Below are 27,181 nucleotides of genomic sequence, written 5' to 3' on the forward strand. Positions count from 1 at the left end.
TTAATGGAAACACACAGGATTCATATTTCTTTTAATGCGCATTTCCCAATGATTCAAATCACTTTTGGATGGAAACATAGCTATTGTCGCTTCACAGCAAGAGGGTTCCTGGTTTGAGGGGAGCCCTTCTGTGTGGAGCTTTCATAATTTCCCCATGTCAGCGTGGGTTTTTCTCCAGGTTCTTCAGCTTCCTCTCACAGTCGAAAGACATGCAGGTTAATTGGTGACATTGGCCGTAGGTGTGACTGTGAGTGTGAATGGTTGTCTGTCTCCATGTGTCGACTATGGGTCGATCTGGCGACCTGTCCGGGTTGTACCCCACCTCTTGCCTAATGTCAGCTGGGATAGGCTCCAGCCCCACTGCGACCCTGAACAGGATTAGCAGTTATGGAAAATGAATGAATAACCATTAAACTAAGATAATATGATCGTTTTATTAATTTAAAATCTTTGTTAGTGTAAAAAATACATTTGTTGGTGTCTTTTGTTTCTTGTGCAGCCTTCTTCCTGATCATTCATTTTGGAGTGTGCCTCTGAAAAACCTAAATTTGGAGGGCCAGCACTTCACACTATACCTCTTTCCCAACAAGCCTACCCCTAGATGTGAACACACAAAATGGAGGAGTAAGGGCTAAGTGGTAGAGCAAAGGGGTGTATTGGGATTCATCTTTGTCTTCATCACTGAGTGAAGATGGACAGAAAACAAAGGCAAAACATCGATTTACGGCAGAAATATGAGTGAAAATATTAGTATTATGCTTTAAATTGGATTCAAATTATATTAAAAAAACTTATGAAGAAAATTATATGAAACGAAAACAAACCAATCCTTGAATGTGAACAACATTGCAGAATTTATATCAATAATAAGGTGGTATTATTGTAATATATCTTGTCATCTTCAGATTTGTTTCATGCTCTTCCAGCTTGATGCAGTAGAGGGCAGTGCAGGTCTCTCGCTCCGAGTATCAGAAAGAAGAAGCCAGAGTGAGAAGCTTTTACCTTGTTCATGAATGTAGTGCTTCAACCTCACAGTTCACTCTTTATCCAATACAAAATCTCAGCTACAGTGATCCTCCTCCCTGTCTTTTTGTCTCTCTCTCTCTCTCTCCCTCTGTCTCTGTCTCTCGCTCGCCCACAAGCCTACACACACACACACACACACACACACACAATGAAGTACGAGGAGCAGAAGGAAAATCTGAGCATCCCACGTTCTCATCTAAATCCTCCCCTCTGCTGGCTGTGGCAGCGTTAAAGGCATCAGTCACTTCCATGGCAACGCTGGCGCCAAACAACGCCAGAGCAACTTCGACATGCCTGTAAACATACTAATAAGGCAAACACACACACACATGCAAATAAACACACGTGTAAAAACTGAAAGCGATGTAAGTGTGTGTGTAGGCAAGTTACATCACAGTAAATGTATTTGTGCACATGTGCTCTCTCTCTCTCTCTCTCTCTCTCTCACACACACACATACACACACACACACACACACACACACACACACACACACACACACACACAATGAAACATCATCATCAGCAGTGATCAAGGACCATCTCTGCTGTCTGTTGTTGCTTAGATACAACAAGAGCTGCTTTCCTTCTGTATCCTCCCCTCTGCTTGCTCCTTATGAGGTAGTTACCAATAAAATTAGAGTACGTGCGTGTTTCTGTGTGTGTGTTGCTTTTGTGTGTTGCTTTTGGGGTAAAACACACATGACATAGACAGAAAACACACACGTTTATTATGTGTCCGTTAACTCGATTAGAGACTTCATCAATCCATTATCACTGAGAACAGGGCTGCTGCTTGCATCATGGAAACATGCAAAACTACCAGCAGCTTGCTTCCACTCTGCTGCCGTCGTGCACACACCCTGCACCGGGGCACACAGGACTGAAATGTTCTGCCTTTTTAGGAAAACACAAACACAAGAAGAAAGTGCGCTGGATATTTTGTTGTTAAGAGATAATGAATGACAAAGTTCAAGTTCTTTCTTCTCTCCAAATGCTTATTTGTTGTCTTATATCTCAGATAATTTCCCCAGTGCTGAGCGTTCTTCTCGGCACTTAATGTGACCAGGAGAACTGAAGACAATAAGTCTGAGCTGAAAGACAGTTAACTATTCATTGATATATTTGCGATGTTCTCTGGAAACACACATCCATGCTGACACTATCTCTTGTATCTGAACTGCTTAATGAAAAAAATATGCCACAGCTAAAAATGACATATCATTTGGATCCCGGGGCGGGTGTGTGCAGGGGCTGCAGTAGGCCGACAGTGTAATCTCCCGAAAAAACGCTTTGAAATTCAAATGTGTTGTTGCATAACAATGCCATGTGCAACCAATGAACGCCTGATAATCTGAAGGGGAAAGCTGTACAGCCAAACAGGAGCTGGATGAAACCCTGCAGTGCACTGTCAGGGATCTGAATGCAGACGTCACACACACACACACAAACATACACACGCACACACACACACACACACACACACACACACACAGTGAACGAAGATAAACTTAAGGGTTTGTGTTTGTAGCTGTGGTCATTCTGAGAAAGAGAATTTAGGATATTCAACAAATACTCAGGCTTTAGAAGGAAGTAATTCTCATGGATACTAAGTGAAACATGAGTGGTGCTTTAGGTCCTTTTAGATTTCCACCTACGCTGCTTTAAAACAAAATTCATTGAGCACTTGCAGTGATGTTACTTTTAGTGAGAAAGAGTTTAAGTTAATTATTGAAAGGCCTGAAGGATAATGAGATCTGCACAGTCGACAGCCAAAAGCAACATTATAAAGTATATAAAAACTCCCTGGGAAATAACCACAACCCCCTAATTTACTTTATTAACCCTATGTAAACACGTAAAAATGATTTATAACACAATATATTATAGTTTTAAATGAAAATTATGACATGCAAAGTTCTAAACTAGTATGTGTATGTGTGCAGTATATCCACGCCCAGGGACAACAGATGAAACTTAGCATTGCGCTATATCTGATACAATACAAATACACTCACCTGCCACTTTATTAGGTACATCTGTTCAACTGCTCGTTAGCGCAAATAGCTAATCTACCAGTCACGTGCTACCAACTCAATGCATTTAGGCATGTAGACATGGTCAAGACGACCTGCTGAAGTTCAAACTGAGCATCAGGATGGGGAAGAAAGAAGATTTAAGTGACTCTGAACGTGCCATAGTTGTTGGTGCCAGACGGGCTGGTGTGAGTATTTCAGAAACTGCTGATCTACTGGGATTTTCAAACACAACCATCTCTAGGGTTTACAGAGGGTGGTCTGAAACAGAGATAATATCCAGTAAGTGGATGTTCTCTGGGGTCAGGGGAAAATGGCCAGACTGGTTCAAGATGACAGTAATACAACAGTAACTCCGATAGCCACTTGTTACAACCAAGGTATGCAGAAGACAAGCGTGATGCTGTATGGACCAAAATCTCTGAGAAATGTTTCCACCACCTTGTTGAGTCTATGCCTTGAAGAAATAAGGCAGTTCTGAAGGTAACCGGTACTAGCAAGGTGTACCTAATGAAGTGGCCAGTGAGAGTATTGTCCCTGTTTTATATAAACCAAATGAAAACTTAAGTCACTTTGTGACTCTTCACATAGTCAGGAAAACAGAGGTCTATGCGGACCAAACTGTGAATCATTTTTCATTGCTTCTAGACAAAATGCATTTTCCGAAAATTCACCAACTCTTTTCTCATTCATACTCCACCACCTGAAAAACACTTTATATTGACACACTGCTTTCAAAACAACAGAGTGATGACAAATTTAGTGGATTTCTGCATTAACCATATTGAAAAATGCAGGAAATCTTAGCAAAATATCTACAATAACATGCATTAGATGTTCCAGAAAAAAAAAACTTTCCAAGATGCATGTCCAGAAAAGACATACGTGATTTTGTTGAAAACTTGTGGCCTCTTTGCAATCCTGAATTTTTTTTTCAACATTTTACTTCTTCAGAAGCACATTACTAAATGCAAAGATATAGAATAATACAGGACATTGAAGCAAACTGCTGCATTACTGATTCATTCTTGTTACATATATTTTAGTACAGTCAATTAAGTGAAAGGGTGTTATTTTATTCAATAATGGAACACCGATTCACGTATTAAAATCTTCACCATTTATGTAACGTTCCCTTTTGTCAGTGTTTTTTCAGGTCAGTGTGTTATGAGTCAACGTGCCTCATGCAACAGTTCAAGCAGCCCATGATTAAAGCCTGTATGAGTGACATGTATGCTTTCTGAGTGAGACTTCTTGCTAAGGTTACGGTCCAGTGAGCCTTTTTTGAGACATGTATGAAGTGGTTTGGTGGTTTGAGGGAAGAGTTTTGAAAAAGCAGCTTCACTATTTACCATTGGTTGTTAGGAACTGAAAAAAAAAACTGTAATGTCTTTAGAAAGCTCCAGGGATGATGGTCAAAATACCCACTGACTTTGAGATGAGGGAACCATAATGCCTAAAATGTTAACTCATTTTTGCGACTCATTCCTGAAGCACACTCTACCCCTATTTGCATGGGACCAGATTTACTAGACGCCACCCTCCCTCAAAACTTCATTGTTTTGTGCAGCACAACTATGTACAGTGTCAACCTCCTTTTCTTCTTTTAAATGTAGGTTACACAAACAGAGGTGATTCTGCAACACATTTCGCTCCTCTGATGGATTTGCTCTTTCTGCACGTGTCTCCATACTGTATAACAAGATGAGCCTCCTGCACGCAAAAAGCTATCAAAACTGTCATTTATAATTTCCAACTCAGCCTCCATAATTCTCCCCAGCAGTGGTTCCCAACTGGTCCAGCCACAGGGTCCAGATTTGTCCTTAGTTATTAGTTTGAGGTCCCACAGTTTAATACAATCATCCCTAAACTCTTGGTTAGCCACTCTACAGCAGAAAAGAGCACTTCAGAATAAAAGCTCTGTGCTGGAAATTTACTGTACTTAAAAATAATGTGTGCTTTTTTTTTTTTTCTTTACAAAATTGACATGTTTGTCGCTTGCAGCCCATTTAGATTGGGCCAGCAACCCACTTTTATGTCGTGACCCATCAGTTGGGAACCACGGCTCTACAGGGAAAGAGGCAGAAATGAGGTGTGGAGAAAAGACTAACCCCAAATACGACCCTGAATCAACGTGATGCTGACTAACAAAAGATTAATATTATCAAGAGACCTCTGTGTTTGGTGAAATATATAATCTGCAGTGGAATTTTTACTTTACAAATTGACCTTTTGCTAAGCCCCGCCCCTTTGTGATAGTCTGACAAGCTGCATGCAAGCATGTAGCCCACACTGTAACTAACTGCACTCCCCGATGAAATATTATCATATTTTTGGGAAAAGTAAACAGTGATTCCAGAGAGAAGCAGACAGAGGGGTCTACAGTCTGTGTTTGAAGGATATATCCAGGATGTCAAACTGACTCAGCAGCAACAACAGATTAAAAAGACAAAGATAGTTAGAAGCTAAAGCCGAACTATAGGCTACAGATCACAGTGTAAAAGTGAACCACCACATCACTGCTGATCGCCACAGAAGACAATGAATATAAAGGGAAACATTGCTGATATTGAACCAGCTGTGTGGCATCGCAGTGTGTGCAGATGAACCGTGTTTGGATATGACTGCAACTGCATCACTGTATCATTAAATATCTGATTGTACTGTTATAGTGGTTGACAAATACATTAATGTTTTCATGCTCCAATCAGACAGAGAGACACACAGTAATCGTGATCCTCATATTTGTCAAAAGCCTCTTAGAATAAAAAGCCTAATATCAGATATTAAGCTGTTATTTGTACGGCAGGCCTGATGGTGCTATGAGCTGTCAGCTGAGGGGAAAAAAATGTATTCTTGTTCAAATGTGCTCTAAACCTGAGGCGAACATGTCAGCAGTCTCACCCTGAGTAAACCGCTGTGTGCTCACTTCCTCCGATCCTCAGATGCACTATGAGTGTGTATCTGCGTGTGTAGGCAGGTCATGGAGGGACATTTGCATGTTTGCCTTTTCTTAAAACCCCAGAATAAACCTCTGCTCATGCCCACAGGTTGTTTATGTCACTTTGGCTCGAGAGACGTTGATCAGGGAGAGGAGTAAGAGAAGGATGAAGGAGGTAATTAGCGGGGAGGGGGAAAAAAAAGAAACAAACAAACAAGGTAGAGGAAGGGCACAAGAGACAGAGGATGTAAAAGGAGAAGATTTGAGCTAGAAGGGAAAGGACAAGTTGCTCAAATGAGCAGTGGTTTCAGCTGGTAGAAGAAGAGAGGATGATGGAAAAAAGGACAGATGATGTGGAGGGAAAATGGATGACGAGAGTGGGGGAAGACATGCAGGGGTCTCGATGGAACAGGTAGAGGAAGATAACAGGAAATGTCAATATTGTAAGAAAGGATGGAGAGGAGAGATAGAGGCAAGAGAGAGAGCCCGGAAGATGTGTCTGTTTTCTTGGCTGGAAAGATTTAATCAAGTTCACATCGGTGTGGTGAACCACAAAGGCCCGCCACTTGTCTGTGGGAGCCGGAGGGGAGCTGGAGAACAAGCTGAGGCTTCGCTGTTCAGACCGTTGCCATTAGAGAGGAGGAAGGAAAAAAAAGAACCCAAACAAAACACTGGGCAACATACACTTCCTCCCTCCTGTAATGTTCTCAGTATTGATCTTTATTCTCTTTTCTCTGTCAGTCACAGTCCACGCTCTGTCTCAACTGGTCCATCATTATTACAGCAGTTTACTTCTGCCTTTCAACACTTCAACTCTCTGACCCAGTTTGCACCTGATGATAAAGACCTTATACTTCAATAGGCTATTCTCACAAACTGGTTTCCTACAAAAAGCAAGGCACCCAAATTCGTACATATCCCATGTATTTTGAAAAGCTGCGACATATGAACTGTTCTTTGAATATACGTTGATGTAAAGCTGCACTAGTCAATATTTTTCTAACAAGACCTGATCAAACAACTATGTATACTGCGAAAGGTGTCATATGTAACACTGACCCCATAAATAATTACCACCGACTCTGTGTTTTAGCATCATGGAGCTCTTTGTTTTGGTTTTCTGGCCGATTCAGTCCCACAGCTGTCTACATCAATGTTTCAAGCAGCAGGCAGCTGTTTACTAAAGCCCCATTTCCACCAAGCAGTATGGTCCAGTTCAGTTCAGTTCACTTTTTTATGTTTCCACTGTGAAAAGTTGTGGATGGTACAAATGGAACCATTCCTAACCGTCCCCATTTTTGGTCCCCCCTCTGTTGGGGTACCTAGCACACAGATCTGGTACTAAAAGGTGGAGCTGTGAACACTGCAGTCTGTTGATTGGTCAATAAAAAAAGCGTACCGAACTGAACTGAAATAGACCATACAGCTCGGTGGAAACGGGGCTTAAGAGTCAGATCCAACCCTCACTCCTGCACAGCTCCACCCTCTCCTCCAAATATGGTCACTTCTGGCTCTATTTAACCCTTTGAAACCTGGATTGACATCACTTTTCTTGTGCTGCTTACAGATGCCTTTTGCAAGTATGTAAAAATTTGAACCCTGAGCAAATTGGTGTGATTTTGTTTAGAATCATGGGAAAAAAGGCAATGAGGTATTTGGTAAAAAAAAAAAAAAAATTAACAGCTAGGGAAAAATTAGCTTACTATATAATGATGAAAACTATAATGATGAAAACTTTTTCTCCTCACTGCCTCGGTCAATCCATGTGAAATTTGGCACAGTGGTAGAGGGTCATGGGAGGATGCGAATGAAGCAATATTACATCAATTGGCCAAAGGGGGGCGCTATAGCAACCGATTGAAATTACAGACTTTGAATGGGCATATCTCATGCCCTGTATGTTGCAGAGACATGAAACTTTGCACAGAGATGCCTCTCCTCATGAGGAACAAATTTGCCTCAAGAACCCATAACTTCCGGTTATATAGATTTTCTACCATTTTGAATTTTTTGAAAAACACTTAAAATCGATCTCTTCCTAGGAAGTTTGACTGATCGGCATGAAACTGGGTGAACATAATCTAGGGACCAATATCTAAAGTTCCCTCTTGGCAAAAGTTGGAAAACTTACTAAAACTGAGCTTCTATAAGGCAATGAATATTGCGGAGGGCGTGGCTCATCACATAAAGGTGCATAACATCTCAAGGGTTTCACCGATCACCACGCAACTTTGTAGGCTTATGACCACACATAATCTGAGGGGACCCCTCCATTATTGACCCCATCAAACAAAATGGGGGCGCTAGAGAGCTAATTTCTTATCTAGGCCTAATCGCCATATCGATTTTTACTAAACTTGGTAGATATGTAGAACAGGACGCCTCAAGGTGACTGGAGAAATTTAACTCTAATTGGCAACTGGGTGGCGCTATAACAACAGAAAAATGCTTAAAAATGGCTAAAATGCGACCGATCGCTGTGGTTTGTTTTCTAATTTTTGGTATGACTAAGTCATGGTATGGTATGCTGTACATAATCACGGAAACTGTCAGTGTGTCATTCTGTCAGTCAGTCAGTCATTCTGTCTGTCCCACATTTTTCTACTCACTGACGTAGTCAATCTATGTGAAACTGCACATAGGCATTGAGGATTGGCATAGGTAGAAGGTGACAAAGCTACCAATGGGTATGGACTAGTATTTATAATTACTATTATTACATATTTAAAATTATGGTACAGAATTATTTTAATTTTTATGCACTTTTCCAGTTCTTTTTTTTTTAAACTAATTTTCTTGTTTTTAATTTTCTCTTTTTACTAATTTCTTGCAATTTCTGAGGTCATTTCTTCCCTTGTTGCTCATTGCCTTCTTCCCATGTTTTTTCTTAAAAAGAAATGAAGCCAATTTGCTCAGGTTTCAAAGGATTACACTGAGTCAAAATGCCAATGCCTTCAGAAAAGGGAGTCCACAAACCAATGGGTGATGTCACGGTGGCTACATCTATAATTTTACATAGTCTATGGTTAAAAAGCAATTGTTTGCTGTTACTGTAAAGTTCACAAGGTGTGTTCACAGGTTCGTCCCCTGCCCCTAAGTGGCCAATAAATCAACACACGCAGCTTTAACCATACACAAGTAAGGAAGCATTATATAAAATTTGTGCGGAAATGATTTAAGTCCATTAAAGAGGAATTTCTTTAACAGAAGTTGTATAATAATAATAATAATTGCTGGCTCTAGCTTCTCAAATAAGAGGATTTACTGCTTTTTATTTTTTTGGTCATTATATATTTAGTTAGTTTGGACTGTGTGTCACACAGAACAAGCTATTTTAAGATGTTTGCTTCATCACTGGAAAATAATGATGGGTATTTTGACATCTTTTTTTACTTTGGCTTCTTGATTAATGGCAAAAATAATCAAATGATGAATCAATCATGAACTGATCATCTGTGGCAGCTCTAATAAAGGCTGATAATGAAAGGAAAATAGACACAGATGTCCAGGGTTTGTATTTTCTTTTTAGATATCAGACACCACATATGCCAGTAGCAGGTGCTGCAGAGCATACGTTCCTTGAAGTTGACACAGTGTGAAGCAACACTTGCTTGTGCTGGTGCTGACACTGATGGGTGTTTTGGTGTGTACATGCATAAAAACCAAGGACAACACAGGCAGGGAGAAAGCACATCAATCTAACTGTTGTCTCTCCATGAACGTGAGCCAGTTTGGTTTCAGCTGTGTCCATTTAGCCTAATTTGAAAAGACTGAGGTAACCACGTCAAATAGACCGCCGCTGTCATAGTCAGCCTCGCTCTCGCTGACGTTGGTCTTCACATCACAACAAGGACATAAAACAGGACATGTAACTGGCACTAGATCAGACCGTGCTCAGTATTAAAACAGACAAACGAGTTGGATGTCGTGAACAACAGGGGAAATAAAAAGACTGCAACATAACAAAACTGAAAAGCAAAGAGAACAAATGCTGTAAGCCGACTGTGACTACAGCTTCCTCTCTTTCCGTATTTCTCTCCATCTGGATGACTACAAACAAACAAAGACATTTTTATGAAAGCAATATATTTCCAAGTCAATCACATTTGCCACTCCGTCCCTGCTGTGGCTGGAGGTTATTCCTGTTTGATCCCCGCTGAGTTGAAAACACTTTATTGGCCGCGGCACTCATATTCCCTGACCACCACTGTCTTGCCGTGTTTGCGTGTGTTTGTGTGACAGAGGTTGCGGAAGTGACCCAGCAGTCATTTCTCTTCCTGCCGGAGGAGTTTTAACACCTGAGAGTTGTCCACTCCAGGTGCTACTCTTGACTGACAGGATAATTTGGAGGTGTTGAAAATACGCACGCACAGGGGGCACAGAGGTTTTGAAGGCAGTCGTGGCTGCGTTTTTATGCTGACACTGATGCAACTATATCGTCTTGAGAGCTCTCTGTAAGTGTTTTTCTTTTCTTATGAAGTTAGTTTAATTTTATTTTTGGTATAGACTAGTTGAAGTTGAATGATAAAGAGATCTTGTGATGGTTTAGATAAAACCTTCTGCAGGAAGTGTAGTGTTTGACCATTTTTTAAAACTGGTCTTCCATTTTATTAAGATTTGGCAATTTCGCTTTACAGTGAACAACATATGTTTTGACAGTTGGACAAGCGGACACCCTTGTTCCCAAATAATATCCCCAAATTCTAATGCTTAATTCCCATCTGTCCTTGTCACTGCACCTTCAGTGTTGACCTCATTGACCTAATAGGGATGGCACTCAATTCTTACTGCTTCTCTTTAAAAAAGATAGGACCCAAAGGCGTGTATTGTTCTTCCAGCCAAATTTAGATGAAACCACGCCCACTTCCACTGCCAGACATTAAAGGGAAATTTTGTTTTATTTCAACCTGTCTCCTATCATCCTAAATTTGTTTCAAGTGACTAGTGACATAAAAATAATAGTTAGCATGTTAGCCGTTAGCCTAGATACAGCCGGGGCGCATAGTAGTGTCAGACCTGTTAAAACGTAAGTGAAGGGGCATACTTCAAGTGCAAAGTTAGTCCACTAAACAAGCTTTTTTTTCCACAAAGACCGCCTCATATCGTTAGGATAAATGTCAGAGAACATATAGAAAACGACATGTAAACGTGTTGTCTTACCTTACCGGTGTGCTGCCATGTCTGTTTACCATTTAGCTCTGCTTTCCAAAGCGCGGCCGAAATATTGTGAGGACAAGCAGCGATCTCATACCGTGCCTGAAATCTCGCGAGAACAAGCAGCAACAGCTGGAAGGCAGAACCGGACAGTAGCCTGAAAAGTTCATTCATTTATTTTATTAAAGTTTTATAGAATAATGGCTGACTTTTTGCCAGACTTTGACTTTGCGGAGGAGGAATTTGATTTTGCAGAGTTTGATGGCCGCCCTTATTTATTTGAGCCAGAATACACTGACGAAGAGCTTTGTGAAATTGAAGAACGGAGGAGGAGAGAGAGAGAGAGGCACAACAGGTAGAGGACGAGAGAGGAGGAATGGCTGCTGCAAGGCTGTGTAGCTCTGGAGATTGGTGGTGTACCTGTGAATGCTGTGCCCCAGTGCCCACAGAAGAGGAATGCCTCTGTTGCAAGGAATGGGACCGGTTGCAGCCTTATTTTCAAGGTCTGGATGTGACTGAGGATGAGACACCTCCACCTGGAGTAACGTTAGTATCCAGCTGGGCTTTATCTAGAGCTCGCAAGATATATTTCAGCCGCGCTTTGGAAAGCAGAGCTAAATGGTAAACAGACATGGCAGCACACCGGTAAGGTAAGACAACACGTTTACATATCGTTTTCTATATGTTCTCTGACATTTATCCTAATGATATGAGGCGGTCTTTGTGGAAAAAAAGCTTGTTTAGTGGACTAACTTTGCACTTGAAGGTATGCCCGTTCACTTATGTTTTAACAGGTCTGACGCTACTATGCGCCTCGGCTGTATCTAGGCTAACGGCAAACATGCTAACTATTATTTTTATGTCATCAGTCACTTGAAACAAATTTAGGACGATAGGAGACAGGTTGAAATAAACCGAAATTTCCCTTTAAGGTCCAATGACTGGTTGCCAGCCTACTTGTAGCTAGTGCTACTGATAGACACTGCTCCTAGCTAGCTCCATGGATGTACTTCACGGCCCCTCCATTCCACTTCCTGCCACTCGAAGACTACAGAGTCAGAAAGTTTGCTGATCTGGCAGTGAGTCAAGAGGTAGTCTCGCCACCAGACAATCAGAGATCTCCGCCTTCTGATAGTCTGGGGACACTCCTTTCTAAAGTGTGTTTAACACACCGGCGAAAACGGCCGGCAACAAAGCAACGCCTCTTGCATTTTTGAAAAGGACACGCCTTCTCAGAAATGTGCGCTCCTCCTTTTCTCGTCCGCAAGGAAACAAACACACAGAGAGCTTGAAAATGGATGCCGAGAGATTTAACTCCGTTTTATCAAACGTGTGCTCATCTGTGAAGAAAATATTTTTTCCAACGGATGTCTTAGTTACAACATTATTGAGCTAACTGGAGTAGTTTCATGTCGTATCCAACAACGGGAGGCTTTTAACAGATGACATCCTGATGTTAGCTTTGCTGCTGCTGTTAGCTGTCCCTGTCAGCTGCAGCCACTGATGCTTTCTAGACATCGCGATTTCCCAAAACTGAATAAATACCACACATAGCAACACAAAACTGCTTTGCTAGCTCAATCATGTTGTAACGAAGATATCCGCTGGAAAAGATATTTTTTCACGGACCATTTAATGAGTTATTACCTATTAGACACTGCTAACGGCTAACAGGGCTAACAGCTAACGGTTAGCCCAGCTAAATGTGCACACAGAAATAGTAATGTTTGTTCAATCATTGTATTTATAGACTTTACAAACATCGGATTAGTCCAAACGGTGATACAGTGATGTGAAATATTTGATATATAGGCTATATATATAGCTAAAAGCTCTGCTGGTTTTCTACCCGGAAGTATTTGTAAACAACAAGGCAATTCCCTCTATAGTCCGGCCGGACGGATGAGTCATGGCCTTGTAAACGATTATGTTTGTTTCTTTTAGTTGGCGAGAATGTGTCGCCGCAAACGCGACAAACATCCACTGAACTTTGACGCCATTTTCTGCGAGCACGGCTGAGCCATTTTGTACCGCTACACGTGTTTCTAGTCGGACTATGTTTACAAGCACAAGAGTTCAGCGAGCCACCGAAGGACCGCCCTGCAGATTTACTATTGGTTCTGCAACGTAGGGAGTTTTTTTAAACTCTGAAATTGTATCTGCCCATCTAAACACAAAATCAGGGAGAAAGTCATCAGTCTTTAGTTAAGAAAAGCGTCTAAAGACTGACTTGTGAGTCTAGTCAAGAGGTAGCCCAGCTACTCAGGGTCCATCTCCACAAAGTATGACAGCTACAGTAGCTTGGAAAGTAGCAATATGAGTGCTTAAAGGGAATTTTTTTCTCTGTGTCAACGCAGTGGGGGCAGAGTGTGCAGGAAAAAGTCTGGCAGAACTCTACTAACAAATAAGTGAGAAGCTCCCGGTGCTTGCTTGTTGAAAAATGGGTAAAGTTTTCCTTTAACAGCTGCAGCAACTTGAATTCAGCCAATTATTACTAGTAAAAATAGATAAGCACAGGGGAAGCATACATATGTAAACAAGACACGATACACAAAGGAGGTAGAGGAGCATCGAAACGCAACATCCTGCCTCTAAGGAGTGGGATGAGAGGGAGTCCTGTGTGTTTTTGGCAAAGGTGGTGCTCAAAGCCACTGATGAACTCAAGCTGTGCCGATTCACAGAACACAACTATAAGACCCCTCTCTGAGCCAGCACCCAACTTCTTGTGTGCCGCAGTACTACTTGCAGCTATAGACTGGCAGCCAATCAGCTCATTTTCTTTATGCAGAAGTGGGTGTGGTTTCATCAAAAGCTGGCTGGAAAAATAATAGACATGGCCCACAAAGTGTGCACACTGCAGTCCCTTTCTGGCTAAGCTGGCCAACTTCCTGCTGACTCCCAGAATTATTGTGAAAAACACAAAACTAATTTATTCATTTGGCTATTTAAGACTTTTTAGTCTCGAATTGTGAAAATACAAATAATGTTTTGAGACGTTTTGTGACATTTAACAACAATTTTTTTTATCCTAATGTTGTATGAGCTGAAGTCTTTTATGGGTCAGTCAGGGGTCACTTGACCTGCAGTTCCAATCAGTTTGCCACTCTGCCAAAATTTCCTCAAAGCCCAGCACTGGTCCTGGCTTTTAATTGGAGGCTGGAGTACCTCAACAAAGTGACATTTGTTATCTGTGTGCTGTGAAAGACTCCCAGTTGAGTCAGCTGAGTTGATATTAATCCAAATCCAAACTAAAAACATTGGCAACAAAAGTGAAGAGCCTGCACCGACAGAGAAAAGTTCCTCAGCATCCTCTCAGTGTTCCTGAGAGAAGGAGTGACCACATAAAGCAAAAGTCTGGCAGAATAAACACATTTAACAGTAGTTTATAAACACAAGTCTGAGCCATTCATAGTCACCCAAAGTTATAAATATGAATAAACCCAGAGATTTTTCTTTCAATGGTCTGAAAATCAACCACTCACAGTCACATCAGGGAGTCTCTTCCTCACATCACTCTGAGACTGAGCAGCCTGGAGCACTGTACATCACAAAACTACACAGCGATTAAGAACCAAACCAACCTGTGACGTGTAGCCTGTCCAAGTTGACCTCGATCTTGAGGAAGAGGCGACCCCGGCGCTCCGTGTGGTCCGTCCCACACAGGCTCGGCACATTGACCACGCACTGCTTGTGTACGTTCATGTCGCAGGCTGGAAAGAGACAGAATGTAGAGGAATGTTGAGTTTATCTGTGGAGGACTTTCTCAGGAACCCTCTCTCCTTATTCCACAGAGTGAATCATGCATATAAAGGGAGGACAGCTTAGGGTAAGTGAGTGTAAGATTGCACTTTACACTGAATTTGGAAAGTTTTATGCAAATTGTGAGACATTTTTGTGTGGAAAATGGCTCTACCTCCGAAGAAAATGTGAAAAAGAGTTGGTGTGTGGTGGGCAGAAGAAACTTGATGTAACCTTTACTCTACGGAGATCTCAATGACAGCAGACAGAGAGTGAGCACAGAGCAACATTTTGCAGGGAGCTCTGCTGCATCACAAAATAATAATGAACTAAAGATGAATAAAATTAAGGAAAACATATTCTTAGAATATTATATAAACACCAAACAAAAGGGGGACAGGGAGTTGTGGTTTTGTACTCAGTGAACCTGAACTTAAACCTAATGTTCCATGAACTAAATTAGCCCTTTGGTTTCATCTTTATAAATCTGGGCACAAACTTCTTTATAATTTAATTAAAATTGCTCCATTGAGCCAATTTAATATCAAAGAGGTTCTTCACAAAGATTAAGATTAAGACACATTAATTAAGGGAGTAACTTAGAAGTAACATTAAAAGGTATGCAGTACTATGCAGGATTGTCAGTTACTGTTTATAAAAATGCTCACCAACAAAACTCCAGATTCACTCTGGTTTGGCATTTCGCCTTGCTGTATTCTCGTTTTGTTTGGTGCATGTCTCTTGAATGGGTGCTGCCTACAGTCTGACACCTGGTCGCTACCTTTTTATAAAGCCTTGACCTCACCTGCGCACTGTGGGGTACGCGGCCATTAACATCCCCAACACAGAAAGTAAGAAGAAAATAAGAAAATACAGACAGAGGGCAGAGCCTCTGCAGATAAATACACACCCACACACTTCTAGTATGAGTCTATACATTGCTCTTTTAGGAAAATCCTGCATAGTCAAATGATGAATCACATGTTTGTGCAGAGCAGAGATAGCCAATCAGATGTCAGAATTCTGAGCAAATGACATGGAAAAATCTACAAAAATGTAATATTTTAACATATAAAAATAGGGATGAAATAGGAGATACTTGCCCAGCTTGCCACCAACTACATTTAACATGTTTGATTGAATTTAGGTTGTGGCATTGGGTGACCAAAATTCAATGTCATGACAACGTCTAAAGCCTACTGACGACTGATGATGTTTTAAGTTGTGCTGTTGAGTAACCAAAAGTCAATGTCTTCCAAATGTCTCATGCCAATGTCATCTTGATGATAGGGGTGGGCGATATGGCCCTAAAATAATATCACAATATTTCAGGGTATTTTAGTGATAATGAAATTCTTAACAATATGAAAATACAGTAAAAAAAAGTATATGTTTTATTATTTATGTAAGAAAATAGAATTGCAACAAAATAAGTGATATAGTTTTACAGTTTGCCTTCAAATAATCAGTAAAAATTAAACAAAAATGATCTCTCATTTCCTTAGTTTGTGAATAACAACAGTAACTCAGAGTGAGATTCAGATTCTGTATACAATATTAATAGTTTAACAAAATAAAATCTACCACAAATTACACATTTACACAGCTCCCTAATACAAAAATGTCCCCTGGGATCTATATATATATATATATATAAATCAACAGGTGATTTCCTTCTTTTAGCAAAATCCTAAATGATTGAGTTGTTTTTTCCCACCTGGACCTTTATGCTCTGCCATTTCTCCTCTAATCATCACACTGTAACCTGTGACAAGCCGTTATGATACCACAACTATCACACATTCACATATATGTAGTTTTTTTTGGTCGAGCTGCAAGCGTCACATAGGTTTACATTATGAGAGGTTTATAAAAAAAATCATTTGACAACACCGACTCCCGTGTGCACACAGCGAGAGAGGAGAGAGACGTTGCGTTGCTACCAGAGGAGCCACTGAGTGAGTTCCCTCTGAGCGGTAAGTCACTAAAAGAGTCTGAGAAGTCCGGGGCTGTTCGTAAAACATTCAGGACACCACAGTTTATTCCACACTACTCAGCGGCTCCTCTTTTTAGCACCACCACGGAGTTGGTAATAATTTCACTTGCAGAAATGATGTTAACATCCACAAACATCGTCAGCCTGATTTTCATTCCGACCAAAATTTAACATGTGTCCAACGTAACAGTCCAATGTCTTTCTGACATCATAATGACGTCTAGTGCCAGCTGGGTGGCTGAAATGAGAACGAAAAGAAACTGAAACTGGAGGGAGGAGGATTTTTTTACTGCTAGTGGTGGTGACACGAGAGAAATTGTATAATAAGAGGGATTTAGCGCCACAAAGATCTGTAAAACATGACTGCAAACGAAATCAATCTCCGCTTTATTCATGTTGTTTGCAACCTTGAGGAATACAGAAACAAAACAAATGTGGGTTTCGCAGCAGCTGCAACATAATTACACATATTGCTTCAGACAACGTATTATTCATCATGAGTCAGTCATTGTTAAAAGTCTCCTCACCTCTGTTTCTCTACTGCTGCAATCTAAGGCCTATTCTTTTCAACTTAAGAGACATCTGAAGTTCGTGAGTAGGCGTAAGTTTAGATGAATAGCTGCCCTGGTTCTTCTCACAGTGTGCTGGTGTAAAGTCAATTCCTATCAAGTGTTGCCTGCCATAGTTTAACTTTTCAGAGCACCGGGGAGCGAGTCCGTAACTCCTGGGCTCCTTGGTGTCCTCCTTTTGGACACACACACAGATGCACACAAGGCTGCAGACCCAACGTGGCAAAAGATTTGTTTTGGGGATGATTCAGTGCAGTAACGTCTATTTTAAATGAGAGAAAAAGCAGTTATCAAAAGAGCCTCTGCTTCTCTCAGAGGTGCTGTGTTGCATTTAAACATCAATAAGTAATCACCACATAAACTTAGGAATGATATAATCGCTGTGAGCAGAAGAGATCCCCATCCACTGGACTAGCAGCCTCCACTGTGTCAGACTGGGTGAAAAAACACACACACACACTTTGACGAAGCTAAACAGATGAGGGACCAGAGGGGATAGAGAGCATTTTGTTCTCCTCTTCCCCCTCGTTTCCTGCTCTGCCCTCTAACTTTCTCTCCTCCCTTCCTCCCCTCCGTGTTTCATGTTTTCCCACCTCCTCCTTCTTTCTGTCCTCTTCCATCCCACCATCCATCTCCCCTGCTCTCTCCCCCTTCCTCCTTCATCACTCTGCAGGCCTGTCAGGCTGACATGCCGGGAGGAGACAAGGAGTGACGAGAGACTGGGGAAGCAGCTCGTCATGGCGATGGCCTCCCTGCATCAATTTGCTCTGGTGTGCTCCCATTAGCATCTGCGACGAGGCCACCACCAGGGACCCACAGATGGATGGACAGGGTAAGAGGAGGAGAGAGGATGATAGATGGAGATGGCGTGGAGACAGGGGGGGACAGAGGAGGTACAGTGGGGGGGGATACAGAGGAGGAGGGATGATTAAAAAAAAACATGATGAAGAGAAAAAAGAGAGGGCAGGATGTGTGGGAGTACAGAGAGAAGAACTGGGAAAGCAAAGAGGGAAGAAAGAGAAGAAGTGGGAGGAAGAGGGGAATTAAAATGAGTGCAGGGTGGGGGTCATACATGCAAGGAAAGAAAAGTTGATAGAGGAGTGTGGGTGGAAAGAATGGGAGCGCAGAGAGGACTCGGCAGGGCGGGACAGAGAATTCTGCCTGGGCTGCAGATGTGGCTGAGAGTAGAACAGTACCAGTCTATTCCCATCTGTTCTCATTAGGGCCGACCAGCACAGCATATTCAACACAGGTGCACACACACACACATGCACATAGACAGAGGATGTCTACTCACTGTCACATTTCATCCCTTGGTGGATGAGGCCGTACAGCAGCGAACCACAGTGGTCACAGAAGGTGGGACTGCCGTATGTGTGAATCTTGAACTTGTGCTTGCTTCTGGGGTCCTGGGCGACAGAGACAGAGATGGGAAGACAAAAAATATCAGATATTGATGTTTTAAAAACATATCTTTAATGTAATTTTAGGAGAGAATAGCTGAGGCTGATGGGACGTTTTGCAGACATTTGGGCATAACCAAAGTTATGTCTTGATGATGACACTAGATAAAAAGTTACCAAAGGAATCACCAAAGGTATCAAAAATCATCCTGAGGGGAGTGTGAATGTGTGTACTAAATTTCACGACAACCCATCCCATAGTTGTTGAGATATTTCACTTCAACCACCTGCTGGACATTGCCAAGTTTGTGCTTACTACAACAGATGATTTTTTTCTAGAGCAAGTCAAGCGCTGGTAACCTCCACAATGTGCCACTGTTATCCTTGAACACTCTTTACATTGTGTTGCTGCTAATAAGAAAAAGTTTCCCTTTGCTTCTTGAGGCCACAAAGCTCTCAGATAAATATTCAGATGGCATAGTTTGAGGTTTAGAGGAACCTCTTTAGGCTTAACTATAACGTTATAAGAAAAGGAAAGGGGAGAAAAAAAATGCCATTTTTCAACGTTTACTTCATCTGAACAAATTTGGGTTATAGTGTGGCATAAAACATGTTTTTCATAGTGCTCTCTGGGGGCTGCTTCAAAACCTTCTGTTCTTCCACGAACCGGTGACGTCAGTGGTACTCGGAAGGACTACAAGCTTCTCGGCTTGTATTTCTAGTCTCCACTTCTGAGTATCCAGGGTGGTGGTACACAGCTTCCAGCCACTATACAATAAGGCATGTTTGTTGTTGATAACACTAGTGTTATTAAATTCATGTTGTTTTTTCCAGTGATCTAGCAGAACAGTGAAGTAAGTTTTTTCAGACAGCATTACTTGACGTCGACCTCCTTGTGCTGGGCAGGTCTGGGGAGTTTTGGGGAGATGAGATTCAGGGGTTCAGGTGCAATACATCCTCATAATGGCTGTGCAAGAAGGAAAACTCAGAAAAACCAGCATCTCTGTCAATACAACATATACTGAGCTTCAAGCAACTGCATTTCCTATCAACACCGATTGGATTTCCACATAAATTGTGGTGAATTTCTCTTTTAAGAAGCTGCTAGTGCAAAGCGGGTGGTATCTCATGAAACTAAGGTATCTATTGGTACAAATCATGTCAGCATAGCTTGGCAGAAGGAAGGGTAAATAATGCTCCACATTTAAGCTATACTTTAGTGAGGAAAAAAGTGGCATGAGCATTTTCAAAGGGGTCCCTTGAACTCTCACCTCAAAACATCTGAATAAAAATGGGTCCTATGGGGACCCACGAGTCTTCCCTAAACTCGAGAGAGCAGTAAATGTTTTGTTCCTTATAATCAATGTACACCTTCAAGTTAACACTGTATATTTATCTTTTAAATAGAAGAAGAACCAGCCTATTTAAAGAACAATGACTCACATAACATGCATAACACATCATGTTACGCCCGCCCAGAGCCCGCCTCTGTCAGATAGACTGATCTGATTGGCCCGATGGCGATTCAACGGGCTCTGCTCGTCGGGGCCAAATCCCCGTGCGGAGCAAATTCGAATTTGCTAGGGGCGGGGCATCTGGATTTCCACGTTAACTGTCACTGTTATTTAGTGTTAAATTATAGTAGTTGGGTTTTATTAATTATGTGAATTTACTGTATGTATATTGTTCAAATTCACATTCGATAGGCATTCTTTGATGATGTTAACTGTCATTTTGTGCTTTGTTTTATTTTGAAGTATCGATTCAGGCACCGGTATCGTAAAACACCCAAACGGTACCCAACCCTAAAAAACACCACTGCTGTGGAGCTCCAAAAGTTAACTGTAGCGGCATTAGTCTATACACATCAGATAATTAGTAACACTAACTGTAAAATAAGAAACTCTCCATATGGACTTAGATATCAACTAGTCTGTATACTACAACACTATAACAGAATCCCTGAGGTTCAGGTAGGGCTTTTGGTTTTGGTGTGCCACCGCAAGATTTTCAGTGGCCCCATCTGGCCACGTCTGTAAAAAATTTCTAGGGGCATCACTATCATTATCACAGCGTCACTTTAGTTTCTATGTACGGTAATTGAGTTTTAGCTATATGATGCATCGTATCGAACGAGACTGAGAGGAACAGAAACAGAGAATGAAGTAAAGAAAGAAAGAAAGAAAGAAAGAAAGAAAGAAATATCCAGATAGAAAGGAAATGTCAAGCCGTTATCAGTGCGTGGGAACGTGTAAGGTTCGAGTGTTTTTGTGCTTGGTGTCAGTTCTCTCCATCTTGTCATCCTGGACGCCTTCCCAGCACCCTCCCCATTTCAGTCTTCGAGTGTTATTGAGGCACAAACACACACTGTACAGTGATTGCACGGTGCCAGGAGCAGCCTAACTGAGCAACTGTTTATCTTGGCCCGAACATCTGGCACTGAGGATGAGTAAAAATCGAGCTAATGAGCAATTGGGGATTGATGCTCTGATAGGCTTCCAAGAAAAATCTGGATAAGATTCTGAAAAAAAAAGTGTTTTCTGCAGCATGTGCAGTACTCATGTCATTCAAGTTTGATTTGTTGGAAACTGATTCATATATTCCCCAGTCACTATTGTGATAGCTGAGGTTAGCTAATTTCTACAGTCACCACAAAACAAACATGGCTGTAATTAAAGCCCTGCAAATGAGGGTGGATAAACCCCCACCAGCGTCGCCTCCATCACGCTGAAATGTGTCAGAATGGCTTCATGTGTAATTATACAGGCCACTGACTGAGTAAGTGGGCACACATCACTGAAAAGCAGCCCTTTTTTTTTTCTCAAGCCGGGAAAGTGACGGCAGAAGATGAGTGAGAACGAGACAGCGATGGAGGGACGTGGAGGGAAAGTCTGTGTATGAAAGAGGAGGGAGCTGTTGTGGTGTGATTGGCAGGGGAATGAGTCAGTGGCGTGAGGGTCTGGGAAATGTCTAATTAGCATGTTCTCTTTTTAGTAAGCATGCCTATTTTCGCTCCTTTCCTGGAGGCTTTTCTTGAGAAAAAACAAAAGCAGATGGCGTAGTGGTCGCGCCCCTCATGTCCTGAGTCGCCTCTCTCCTGGTCTCCCTCCTTCTGCGAACCATTTTCGCCTCCTCCTGACTACATTCTTTTCAACTTGTCGATTGTGGGAATCTTAAAAGAGACTTACTGAGTGAACAACAGACACCACGGACTCGGAGCATCTCCCTGATCTCTATTTCTTTATCAGCCCTTTTCTTCACTCCCTGTCCCTCCAAGTCTCTGGACAGCGAGCCCTGGATGTTTCTCACTTTCATGCCAAGCCTTCTCTTCTCTCTCATCTCCCTTTATATGTTTTCCTCCTTTTACTCATTGTCCCTCTGTCTGTGCTCCCCTCCTCCTGGGAGTCATGGGTGAAATTAAAATGGTAGGGGTTCCACTCACAGTCATCCTGAGCCTTCCTCTCAGTGCAGCCCATTGGAGAAAGACGCCGGGTGTGAAGACATAATCTGTTCAGCGCTCTGGGCTTCTGCATGTGTGTGTGTGTCTGCATGCTTGCGTGCATTTATTCCTCCCTTTAGGTCATCTCAGAGCCTCGTGATGGTGCATAAACCTGGAGAATTGCACAAGTACGTTGCAGCCATACTGAACAACTGCTCAGGAACACACAAAAAACTCTTCTTTATCTTTCCTTCTCACCTCCTCTGACCCCAAATTAGTTCTCTCCTTGCTCTGAAAGCACAGAGATTATAGAACGTATAAACAACACCAAGTGTGAGCACAACTGAACCAAAATCTCTCTCTGCACAAGCCTCTCTTTCCTGCAGAATTATCTGCAATTAAAAAGTCTATAAGGCCCCAAACGCAATAAAGTAGATAAACTGTTTGTGAGAATTACAGTCAAGTATTAAACACATAAATAACATGGCACAGTGCACTGCACACCTCATAACACACTGTAGGTTATGAACCATAATATATCAGCAAGGCATCTTGCTAACACCATTAGTCCGCTTGAACACACAGATGTTTCTTGCTCTGCCAAAAGACGAAATGAAGAACATTTTTGAGCGCTCTCTAGCCCTGCTGTAGCTTTATTAAATGAACTTCTGTCCACAAGCTGAGCCTGCTCCTCTCTTTGTTTTGATTACGTATCAAAGAATATGCATAATATTTAAGTGTGCAAACACTTGAAGAGGCAGCACTCTTGGCAGCTTTCATCGTGGCCCACGCTGCCGCATTAAAATCAACGGTTTGGTCAAGTGAATGCACAGTTGTAGATGCTTCTGATTTGTTCCAGCAGAGAAGAAATACAAAGATCTCTTTGACACCATGCAAATCAGATAGCACAGCCTCAACATGTAGCACGATGACCGAGCCCTTTAACACTGAGACAAAGTATTCATAACAGTCTCTTCACACAGAGGCTGTGGCTTAGGGGCCTTTTGGACCCCTGGGCCTTCCAACATCATTCAGTAATCCATCCATGGGTGAAAAGCCTGGGAGATGAGAGAAGACTGAAGGAAACTCATCTCTGCACGTGATTAAGATGCACTTGCAAACATGCATGCACACAAAAAAGGCTGAGGTTTGTTTCGCCTATGTGGTTTTTGTTGTTGATGCTACGCCTGATACATGATACATAGATGACTAAGTATCAAATCATCAGTCAATTATGTAAGATCCAAAACACAAAGTGATCTCATTCCTACTCATTGTAACTTGCTACTTGGGCAGATGTCCCTGGTGTTACTAAAATGAAGCCAGGGGCAGCCTTCTGCATTGTATATTGGTGCAAAGAGGTCGACAGTAGGTTTGGGCAAAACTTCCTTGATACGGTGAAAAGATTGCAGATGCCGCTGCAAAAACGCGGCAGTAAGAAGGGGTCTGCAGTTGGGTTTAGGCAACAAAACTATTTGATTATGGTTTGGAAAAGATTGCAGATGTCGCTAAAAAAATCTCTAGCTTCAATGGGAACAAATGCTCCAATCTGCGTTGTTTTTGTTGGTCTTGAACACCGGTCTTTAAACTACATGTGTTGCTCTAAGCGTCTGATGTCAATGGTTTTACACTGGAGTTGGTGGAAAGCCTGGGCCATCTTACACAGATACTTAACAGCACCCACTGTCCAAGCTGTGTATTCTGATGCCCTGGTAGTGAGACAACAAAACAAAATGAAAAACACATTGAATATCTAAAAGTGGAGTTTGGCACATCTAAAAACTGACTTGCTAAGTCATCATTTCCGCCTGTATCAAACATCCTCTCAGCCATTTAAATACTGGACATCATGCTGTGTCTGGGGAAGATGCTGGCGGACAAACCGTCTACACTAACAGACAGAGCTGCTGAGGCGAAACCAGGGGGGGGATGTTGGTTCCAGTGAGGCGAGATGATGATGCTGAATTCCTCGGAGCGTAACGAGGGCGGCATCAAGCAGGGTAATAGAGGAAGAGGTCGATGATGAGAGCAGAGTGACAATGAGTCAAACGTGGGTCTCGCTAATTATAGTCGGGCATTTACATCAGATAACAATATCTAATTACTAATTGGACATTATCGCCATAAGAAGTGAAGGTGGGAGTGAAGAAACCGATGTGACTCATGTCTGGGGTTAATTGGTTAACAGGCGACCCCTCAGAGATGCCTTCACATCTGCTTCATGCAAATTGGGTTGACGGCTACAAAGAAAAAGTGTAATTTTTGCACATGATGCTTCATAAGCAGAAGCGTTTTACAGTCTGTGATCTTCATCCTTGTTTGATTTGATAAGATAATGTTGAGAGACCTTGTTGTTAAGCATCCTGCCCACTGAAGTGTCCCTAAGCAGCACACTGCTTATCTCCAGGGCCACTGGAAAATTAAATGAAAGGGGGATTTGCTTACAGTTAAATGCCACTTTACCTTCAGTGTGGAATCACACACGTCTCCTCGACTTAGAGGTGCCTTGTGGAGGTTTCTTGTTAACATATAAAAGCTATGTTTATGTTCAGTGTTTCCAACACATTCTTACTCCCAACTCATCAAATAAGGAAGCTTGGTCAGCGGCCTTACATGTCAACCTATGATGCTCTACCCCTCCAACATCAGGTTTTGACGTAGTTACGCCTGTTACATGCAGTGTTTTAAAAATAAAATTCCATTTTCACAGGAAAATTACAGTTTCTGCTCATTGAATACATACAGTCTCTTTTCACAATATACCTCCAATCTAGGTTAACTTTGGTTTTTGGATTTACTTCCTTGGGTTTAGGTGAATAAAGCACATGGTTAGGTTTAAAAAAAAAAAACACCATCATTTTGCTTAAAATGAGTCTGTCAGATGTCACTAGCATAGTGTGCTAGACTTACTAGTGTATTATGCTACATCGTTATTAAGAAAACTCAGATACTTTGGTTTCACACAGGACACAAACACCAGTCTCCTCGTTGAAAGTCTGAGTTGGTTTGACCCATCCGTCCACCACCACCACCACCACCCTATACAGACTTATTTTCTCTTTATACTATGGTGATTTGTTCACATAAAACATTTGCAAAGCCAAGTCTTTAATATTCACATTGCTAAACATTAATGTTTGCAAACTTATAATGCTCTATGGCGCTACAAGCAGTTAAAAACCCCAAAGACCCAACCGACACGGGGTGTCTGAAATGAAAATTAGCATCTCGGAGTTTCTCAATTCATCCCATGTAGTCTGAAAGACAACTCACCTGACTGAGCATCTAACACACCTCATAACGTCCTAACTGACTACTATTTCAGGACTTGTTTTGTCTTTTCTGGCCATATCAGCTTCCACAATGTGTACCATGACATTCACCCATAGGTGAACTGAGCGCTGTTTCATGCACACCTGTGCAGAGTAAAAACACTAATGATGTTGTTTCTGTCAGGTGGAACAAGGAAGCTGGCTCCTCGCAGCTCCATCCCAATTACCCACATATGAAGCTCTCGTGAAAGTTCAGTCAGGAAGACAATACTGTTCATGCTCAGGCTGTAAGTTTGTTTCTCACCCTGCCATTCACTCCTTGCACCTATGCTCACTCACTGTCTCTAGGTGTCATTGTCATTGTTCTCTGTCAGCCTATCATCTTACTGCTCCTCATTTTAAATATGGTTCTTTCTCTGACGTAGTTCTTTCTTGCTGCTATCGTGTCTGCCCTCCACCTCCCCATCACCACCTAGTCTTTACGGATTCATCGGCCTCAGCAGCCATCAGCCTCAGAGTCAGCAGCCACCACCACCACCACCAGTGTCTGGACTCCATGGGGGGATTTATCCTACTGCTGCTCAGATGTCCCTCGATCAGAAAATATCTCCCTCTGGTGTCCGAGCGCCAAAGACTTCTGTTAAATCTTAATCAGCACAAATCATCTGTTCATCAGTACACTCATATTCTGTATTAAATCTATCTTTACTTTGAAATGTATTTCACGCAAGTTGTGATTGGTCAGGCTCCAACATACAGTCTGCCATGTCTCCCAGTCAAGTCATGGCAACAAGGACTTTATGGTTGCCTAATGTCTCAATCTCAAGAGGTAAAATGACTGTGTAGTCTGATGTTTTCACATTTGTTCACACTGTATGACAAATAAGTCAATTGCAAGAAAAAAATATAGAAATATGTATAAAATTCAGGGCTGCAACTAACAATAAATGTCATTATTTTCTTGATTGATCAACATATTGTTTTGTCTGAAACTTTAAAAAGCAGTGAAAAAGTCTGATCTCAACATTCAACACTTGATTGATTAAAAATAGTTTTTTAAATTTTCATATTTAAACTTTCTTAATCTTCACCTGAAGAATTTAGAATAAACAAACCAACAGATTGACGAGCTGATTTGATTTAGTGATTTCATGCAGTGAAGCTTCATCAGGGAGTTTTTTTTTTTCTATTTACCAAAGAGTCGGTGGAGCTATTAATGCACTGCACAACCACACACTGGATAATAGCAGTAAGGTCCCCAGACATCACTGCGAGGAATTAAATCTTTCAAAAAACACCAACGTACAAAAAAAACAAACAAACACTAAAAATGACAATTAAATTAAAAGACCACGATCATACTGTGTTTGTGTTTGCATATGTGTATGTGTGTGTGTGTGTGTGTGTGTGTGTGTGTGTGATGAGGGGCTTGGGGGGAAACAAAGTGAACAACTGTACAGTTGCTATGGTGATAATGACTTGGAGAAAATTCAGTGATAGATTGAAATCAGCGGAGAGAGAGAGCAAACGGTGGAGAGGAGGACGAAAACAAGTACAGAGTAAATTGCTCTGTGGCTTAATGAAATTAAGTGTGCGCACATTCTTTGC

At 41.7% G+C, this 27,181-nt stretch overlaps 1 protein-coding gene and 1 long non-coding RNA gene across 3 annotated transcripts in view; one reads left to right on the plus strand and one right to left on the minus strand.

The window, feature by feature from the left end:
- The window catches only part of prkcab (protein kinase C, alpha, b), a 161,105-nt gene that overhangs the window by 37,326 nt on the left and 96,598 nt on the right, over window positions 1–27,181 (minus strand). For both annotated transcript variants that reach the window (XM_033644717.2, XM_033644716.2), the window contains exons 4-5: window positions 18,757–18,868; window positions 14,738–14,866 (exon numbers count right to left, since the gene is read on the minus strand). In XM_033644717.2, coding sequence (XP_033500608.1) covers window positions 14,738–14,866; window positions 18,757–18,868 — 241 coding nt within the window. The remainder of the gene's footprint in view (window positions 1–14,737; window positions 14,867–18,756; window positions 18,869–27,181) is intronic.
- LOC117268356 (uncharacterized) lies at window positions 14,847–26,497 on the plus strand. The gene is made up of 4 exons (XR_004502639.2): window positions 14,847–14,982; window positions 18,133–18,291; window positions 25,758–25,860; window positions 25,999–26,497. It is a non-coding gene; the product is annotated as an uncharacterized LOC117268356 (long non-coding RNA).

This window comes from Epinephelus lanceolatus, chromosome 18 (assembly GCF_041903045.1).
Source record: "Epinephelus lanceolatus isolate andai-2023 chromosome 18, ASM4190304v1, whole genome shotgun sequence".
NCBI classification, from domain to species: Eukaryota; Metazoa; Chordata; class Actinopteri; order Perciformes; family Serranidae; genus Epinephelus; species Epinephelus lanceolatus.